This window comes from Patiria miniata, unplaced genomic scaffold (genome assembly GCF_015706575.1).
Source record: "Patiria miniata isolate m_02_andy unplaced genomic scaffold, ASM1570657v1 HiC_scaffold_25, whole genome shotgun sequence".
NCBI classification, from domain to species: Eukaryota; Metazoa; Echinodermata; class Asteroidea; order Valvatida; family Asterinidae; genus Patiria; species Patiria miniata.
Genome location: NW_024037064.1, coordinates 12,500,995 through 12,508,218, shown reverse-complemented (window position 1 = coordinate 12,508,218; position 7,224 = coordinate 12,500,995). Strand labels below are relative to the sequence as shown.

General features: G+C 41.4%; 1 protein-coding gene across 2 annotated transcripts; it reads right to left on the bottom strand.

Annotated features, from left to right (window-relative positions):
- Positions 1–302: 302 nt before the first annotated feature.
- LOC119733358 lies at positions 303–5,174 on the bottom strand. 2 transcript variants are annotated; one of them, XM_038206945.1, is made up of 5 exons: positions 5,162–5,174; positions 2,410–2,614; positions 1,957–2,116; positions 1,692–1,798; positions 303–426 (listed from the first exon to the last, which is right to left on the bottom strand). In XM_038206945.1, exons 2-5 carry the CDS (start codon positions 2,410–2,412, stop codon positions 367–369), a joined length of 330 nt encoding a protein of 109 aa, XP_038062873.1. In that variant the 5' UTR covers positions 2,413–2,614; positions 5,162–5,174; the 3' UTR covers positions 303–366. The 2 variants fall into 2 exon arrangements, with proteins under 2 accessions (XP_038062873.1, XP_038062874.1); XM_038206946.1 differs by lacking the exon at positions 5,162–5,174 and adding an exon at positions 4,891–5,146.
- Between the last annotated feature and the right edge of the window lie 2,050 nt (positions 5,175–7,224).

Genomic DNA, 7,224 nt, shown 5'->3' with positions numbered 1-7,224 from the left:
AGCCTCTGAAGAAGAACTTGCTAAGTTCGCAACGTCAGGCCACATTAATTTTTAGAGTCATATATTGAAGTAGATTAGCACACCATACTATACACGTACATGGATACTGTTTGGCAAGTTGGTTTAAGTTTGAAAGCCCAAATATATCCTAATTCTTCCAAGTATTAGAGTAAATAATGTAGCACCATCTTTTATGTGCTATTATGTACTTATTGAGGAAGAAGTAGATTAGCACACTTAACATATACATGAACACTTTTTGGCAAGATTGTTTCAGGTTTGGAAGCTCAAATATATTCTAATCTTTTATCTATTTTTTTTTTTTTTGGGGGGGGGGGGTGTTGTTACCAATCATTTTCAGTTGGGCTAGTCATCAAAGTCGGTGGTGGCCTCATCTGGTGTTGCGATCGTGTTGGCATCAGGATTCTGTGAAGTTAAAAGATAAATGAACTTTTCAAATATCAGAATAAATACAACAAAAAACAGACACCAAAAGAAAACCTGACATTTTTGGAAACTTATAATAATTTTTTACCCAATCCGCTTCTTGCAGGAACAAAAGATTGCATTTTTTTTACATAGTAACAACGTCCCTTTCCTAGTGTGTGCATAGGTTCATACATGTTTGGCGTTGGACTCGGTGACAACATGCCGCCAGTTAGTCTTTGCCCGTGCACAATGCAGCAAGTTGAAATTTTCCCTACCAGCAGCTCTTGTCTAAATTTGTAGGGGGGGGGGGAGGTACTTGTAGCCAGAGCGGACAGTTGCTGTCAATGAAAAGTACAGTCCGGTTTTTTTTCCGCAGTGTTTCAAATGCATCATATCTGGTTGAAGTAATACGTTTCCTGAAATCAAAGTAGACAATATTCAAGTGTTCTACATGTATATGTTATACGTGTACATGTACATGTATTTGACCAACAGAAGAACAATACAAAACAATGGACATGCCAAAAAGTGAACACGTTTTATTGACTGTCAGGATAGTTTTTGTTTTCAAGCTAAAGTATTTTCAACCAAATTCCAATGTGCACAGTCGACTCTCGTAAATACACAATAAACTGGCACTGTAGAGCTGATTAAATTGTATTATATATCCTGACATACATATCCTTGTCATTTGCTTGGTGGAACTCACATCACGTGATATTCGTTAATTACTCCCATTCCCTCCGGGGCTCAAAAATTCCCATTCGCCCATGGGGAATGGGAAATACTATTTGACAGTTATAGGATCATCTTTGTTCCATGCCGCGGTATTAGTGCAAATGCATGCTGGTGTGCGCGTTCATCAATGCACGTAGCATGTATTGTCCTAAAGAGCCAGCGCGACAGTAGCTGGGTTCAAACATTTTCATGAAGGGATGGTTTGGAAGACAGAAAGACATTTGTTTTACCAATTTCACGTTGAAATGAGATTTCCAAAATATCAAATGACAAGGATCTAAATGTCAATAATATAAAACAAACATTGAGCGGCTTTATATTGTGAAATGGGAGGAATATTATCGCTCGGTAAAATCTGGATTTTCTTTTCCCAGTTCACTCCGCTTCGCCTAAGGAAATGGAGAAGTACAGATTTTGCCTTTCAATAATATTCCTCCCTTCACTCGGAGTCACTTAATATTTGTGTTTTGACAAGACTAGACTTTATGCGTGTGAAAACTGAAAATGCAACAAGAGAAACGTACCTTGTACTTTGCCCCACCCTTTCGGTTTGGGCAGTACTTGAGAGTCTCTTGGATGGTTTCTTCAATTTCCAAGACTCGGCTTTTTGGGTGGGCACTCAGACAGGCTTCTACAAGAACGGTTGAAGAAGATGTCAACATTTTAATAATTTTCAATAACTGGCATCTGATATATGAAGTTTATAAAAAAAATTCTTTCTTGAAAAAAAATGAATGAATTTACATGTACTTAAAGAAATTTCAAGGAAATCAAATAAACGCAGCTTACTGATTAACACCCGGGAGATTTGAAGATCGCTCAGAGCTCTTTTCCCCTTTCGTCCCTTGTAGCTGTAAAGGGACCACAGCATATTTGTCCCTAGCCTGCGTAGCATGCGGCGGACACTCTCGCCAAGGTTGTAGCCTCCCATGGAAGTAAAGTGACGAATCTGAAGGAAAAATATACAATGAGACAATTGTGTGGCGTAAATACATGCTACAAGTGCGAGTGACACAGCCGGTGGAGTGAACTACCAAAACTATTCACATCAGTCATGCTTAAGTTTGAATTTTTATTTGCGGACAGCAGCTTAACATGTCCTTGTGTCTCTTCCTCAGGGTTCGTCAGTAACAAACATCAGCAAATACCTATAAAACAAATGTCCCTCGGTCATATATCAACTGCTCCCGGAGGCCCTCTGGGTTTAAGAAAAATACATGAATTTACAAGACAGCAATTTACCATCTGTTTTTGAAGTTGGCCTCTTCAGGAGAATTCAGCTTTTCACATAGGTCCTCCAGTTCTGCGACAGTTTCCAGAGGTTTTGGAGTAAATTCTTCGATGTCCTCATCATCAGGAGCTCGGAGCCTGGCCACTTTCCTCAAGAGGCACAACTCCTCTTTTTGGTTGTCCAAAATCATGTCTAATTTGACATGAAGGCTCTGATCTAAAACATTAAAGCAAAGGTTGTTGTGAAAGCTTAACAACTATTAATAGTTGCACTTCAGTCAGACCACAAAAAAAGAAAGAAAAATCTTGACGATTTCGGTGGCTTGTCCGTAAAAAACGCCAGTTCCAACGGCTGTCTTCCATTTTGTTTTACTAATCATGTAAATGTATGCATCACATGATGACATCAAAGAAAATCTGCGCCCGCGATGTATGTGGGTACCACACCGCTTTCAGGCGCCGCAAGTGAGTTCAATTTTCGTCTGGTGCATTGCCGTGGAGGGCATTCTCGTTGTCTTGCTTTCCGCGACAACGCACCAGACGAAAATTGAACTCACTTGCAGCGCCTGAAAGTGGTGTGGTACCCACATATATCGCGCGCGCAGATTTTTTTTATGCCATCACGTGATGCATACATTTACATAATTAGTAAAACAAAATGGAAGACACCCGTTGGAACTGGCATATTTTTTACGGACAAGCCACCAAAATCGTCAAGATTTTTCACTCTTTTTTGTGGTCTGTTTCAAGTCGATCATTAGCATGATTAGGCTTCGTAAATGACTGCTGAATGTATTAGGTATGTAAATTAACTCTGGGGTGGGATAAAAGATAGCTGGAGTTACCCAGCCCTAAATTTTTTCATTGGGTTGTCATTTAGGGCTGGAGCTAGTTTTTCACGTAACCCAGCAGCGTAGGCTGTTTCATGCACTATTGGTTGCGGTTCCAGTACCGCAGCTGTGATGCGAGTGGTAAACCTCATATTAGTGCATGAAACAGTCATTGGGTGTTACGCTTCCGCGTGACGTCATGCGCCAACAGCCAGCGCAGCCGGCAAAAACGACTAGTTGACAGCGCGCTGTGCCTGGTAATCGACCGCCATTCATTGTACACAATTTTTTTTGTGCACAAACCAATTGCGGTCCTGGCCATGCCTGCAAGGTTGTCAGGTTAGCGGTTATTCCTCCTTTTTTCACTGCAATTGTAGGCTGAATCTTCATCCTGGATCGTTTTTTACTTCAAGTACCTGTGTAATGGTTATTCCAGGCACGTTTGGGGTGAGTTGCAGTTGCAATTAGTGTGTAACGGGGACAAACTTGAAAAAAAAATTTTAGGACCTGCCTACGCTGCTGGGTTACGTGAAAAATTAGCTCCAGCCCTAAATGACAACCAAATGAAAAAATTTAGGGCTGGGTAACTCTAGCCCCATAAATGTGGCCTATTTAGGCGAGCCATCAGATAACAGACCGTTCGGGTACCGGGTCCGGTATGCTAATTTCTTTCACCCCAATCGGTACGAAGCCAGAAGCCACCCGGTCACTGAAGCGTGACGCCCCAATCGGTCCAAACTGGTGACTCAGGGTTTGACAATAGGCAACATAAATTGAAGTCTGGCCATTGTTGGAGGATTATTCGGCCCACTGGGATTCGGCAACTTCTATGAAGCTCATCACAGTCATTATTGCCTACTGGAGGATTAGCGCGTCGCAAATTGGTTCCTTTGTGATGAGCCAGAACCATGGTGCAGAAGCCTGGTGGAGTTAATCCAGGCCGATCGGTTCCATGCAAGGTCCCAATCCCTTCAACATACTGGGCGGGCTCATCCCCGAACGGTCTGGGGAGGGATTCTAATTTGAGGGCTCGCCTTACTGGACTGCCTCATGTACAAAAATCGTGTCGACGGAGCCAAATTTTGATTTTCACATTTAGGCTTAGTTTGTAGGTTTTTTTTGCTTTAGAAGCATACTCACCCTCTTTACAGGCTAATCAGAAAGTGCTGCCTTTTTCAGATGTCTAATTTTTGTGAAATTTCATGTTGAAATTTTGATACGCAAACGTGTAAAAATGAATCTGGAAATTTCACGAAAAATATACATCTGAAAAAGGCAGCACTTTCTGATTAGCCTATAAAGAGGGTGAGTATGCTTCTAAAGCAAAAAAAACCTACAAACTAAGCCTAAATGTGAAAATCAAAATTTGGCTCCGTCGACAAGATTTATGTACATGTGGATGTGTGGCCTATGTTTACGGAGGCAGTCCAGTAAATAGGCCACATTTATGGGGCTAGGGTAACTCCAGCTAGATAAAAGAGGTGAAATTTGGACAATTTTGGAGAGGCCTTTTTTTAGGGTCTCTTGCTACCACATTCTAACGAACAGGTTATTCCTCCAGCGTTACATGTGAATGAATATGGAACATCAGCTGGAGTTACTCGCCTAGCTAGGCCTACTCATAATGTTGGAAAAAAATCACGCAAAATACTTGCCAAAATACCTTTCAAATCATTTACTGGCTTCCACACGTATCAAAGACGAAGTAATGGGGCTTCAATGATACTCACAATTGTTTTTGTGGTTGAAAAATCCATGAAATTTAACCAGCATGTATATTCGGCACGTTGTGCACGTTTAGCCTATGCCGAGTTTAATACTGACCTACATGTACCTGAATTTCATGACTGAGAAAACTGTTATAAGAAGCACGTGGAATGTAAAAATAAAAAGTCCTACATGTGGTATAAACAATCTTGCTTTAGATTACTTACTTTGTTGTGAAGGTGCTGAAAGGATGTGTTTGATATGACAAGATAATTATCAGACATCGCATCACAATCGAACAATCCACTTCCACAATTTAATTCACCGCGCTTCTTGCATGCATATAATGTGCAACGTCGTCGACCGTCTCAGCTGGTTCTCCAACAGTACATTTGTATGGCGGGTACCGGGTAGAGCACTCCATTACATCGCGATGGCGATGAGTGTGTGTGGGAACCATCGCAGCTAGCTGGTACGCGGTGACACGATGCGAGCGCGGGACCATTTTTCTAGTACATTCGACACTGACTTAAACATACTACGATACTGATGAGTTGAACGGCCGTCTTGTTAAATTTTGGCGTCTTGATGATTTGGAGTTTTGAAACAAGATGGCCGTTCAAATTGTGAAATAAATGATTCTGTGTCTTATGTCGATATCAACGTTTTTGGAACATCATCAGAACGTAACAGTAAAACGTTACATTTAGACGTCCGTAAAACAATATTCAGACGTTGTTGATAACATTGTTTGAATGGTACAATGCAACATTTTTTTCTAACGTCTGCATAACGTTCAGGTGACGTTTTTAAATAACGTGTTCCAATTGTTACGATGTAACGTTTCTTTCAAACGTCCGCATAACGTTCAGCTGCCGTTTTTACAGAACGTGTCACAAATGTTACAATGTAATGTTTCTTTCTTACGTCTGCATAACGTTCAGATGACGTTTTTAGAGAACGTGTTACAATTGTTATAATAAAACGTTTCTTTGAAACGTCTGCATAACGTTCAAATGACGTTTTAGAGAACGTGTTACAATTGTTACAATGAAACGTTTCCTTCAAACGTCTGCATAACGTTCAGCGGACGTTGTTACAGAACAAGTTACAATTGTTACAATGTAACGTTTCTTTCAAACGTCTGCGTAACGTTTAGGGGACGTTTTTACAGAACGTTACCGAAGGTAACTTTCCAGGAACGTTATGAAAACGTTATGTGTTAGCTGGGTTGACAGTCATTTTAATTATTTTAAATCAACTTGTGCGCCCCGTAAAACATTACTCCCAGTACTGTCCCACTGTTTCCATCATTCTATTATTGACTAACGCGTATAATATATATTTTTGATACGGACTTAATTGATACATTTATGTGTTCTGTTTTAATACGTCTTCACAACTGGACTCGGACTCGACTAGCACTTGACAGTTTTGACCCGGACTTCAGCCGCAACCGGCCAAAAGTCGACTCGTACTAGGCTTCTAATCGGACCTTCTTGGACTTGACTCGACTCGGACGAATTAGACTCGACTACATCACTGGAAAATACTGTTATGTTTAGAAAACAATATTGGCCTACATGCACAGCAACCAAATTCCACATAAACTAGCCCTTTTTCAGCAGCTTCGCTTGAATGATGGATAGTATTCAGACCCGTACTTAGCCTTGACCAAGGCGTTGGGCTTATCGATTCGCCGATAAAAAAATATCGCCGATAAGAAAATCTCTTATCAACTTGGCAAGGCATAATTGCGTGCACATATATCGATGCCTGTACGCTGCTAGTGAGAAAGTAACTTGTACCGTACCATACAGCGAGGCTATGCTTGCACGTACGCACGTACACACACGTACATGTACTCGTACAACAGCCATGCACACACAGTGCATGCTTGAGCTAGTCCGCGTAACCCAACGCCTTGATGGTTTTGATTTGACCCAGCAAAACCTATTACGGTAATGAGGTACCACCCCCCGCGTATACTGAATTCTCATTGGTCAGCCCGCGATAGGCTAACAAACACGTCGCATCCGCGAAGAAACGCTGCAATGGCGGCCCGTTACTGTGGGTGAAAGTCGTTCAGTCCCAGTCTGTCCGAAGCAGTATTGAAGGCTCCAACGAATTCTGCAGGTAATGCTGTCATTAGACGATCGTTGCCCACTCAAAATGGATTCATTTCACGAGCCGAAAACTCGAATCAATGTCAAATTGTTGAAAAAGTGACGAACATTTCGCTCTCGCTAAAAAGACATGGAAGACGCCATGATGACTATTGCGTTATGCA

Bases quoted from the DNA above. Each gene is read 5' to 3' on its own strand.
- LOC119733358 (XM_038206945.1), bottom strand. The intron at 1,799-1,956 runs GTAAGCTGCGTT...CCGTTCTTGTAG, and splicing joins AATCTCCCGGGTGTTAATCA to AAGCCTGTCTGAGTGCCCAC. The intron at 427-1,691 runs GTACGTTTCTCT...TTAACTTCACAG, and splicing joins AGGGTGGGGCAAAGTACAAG to AATCCTGATGCCAACACGAT.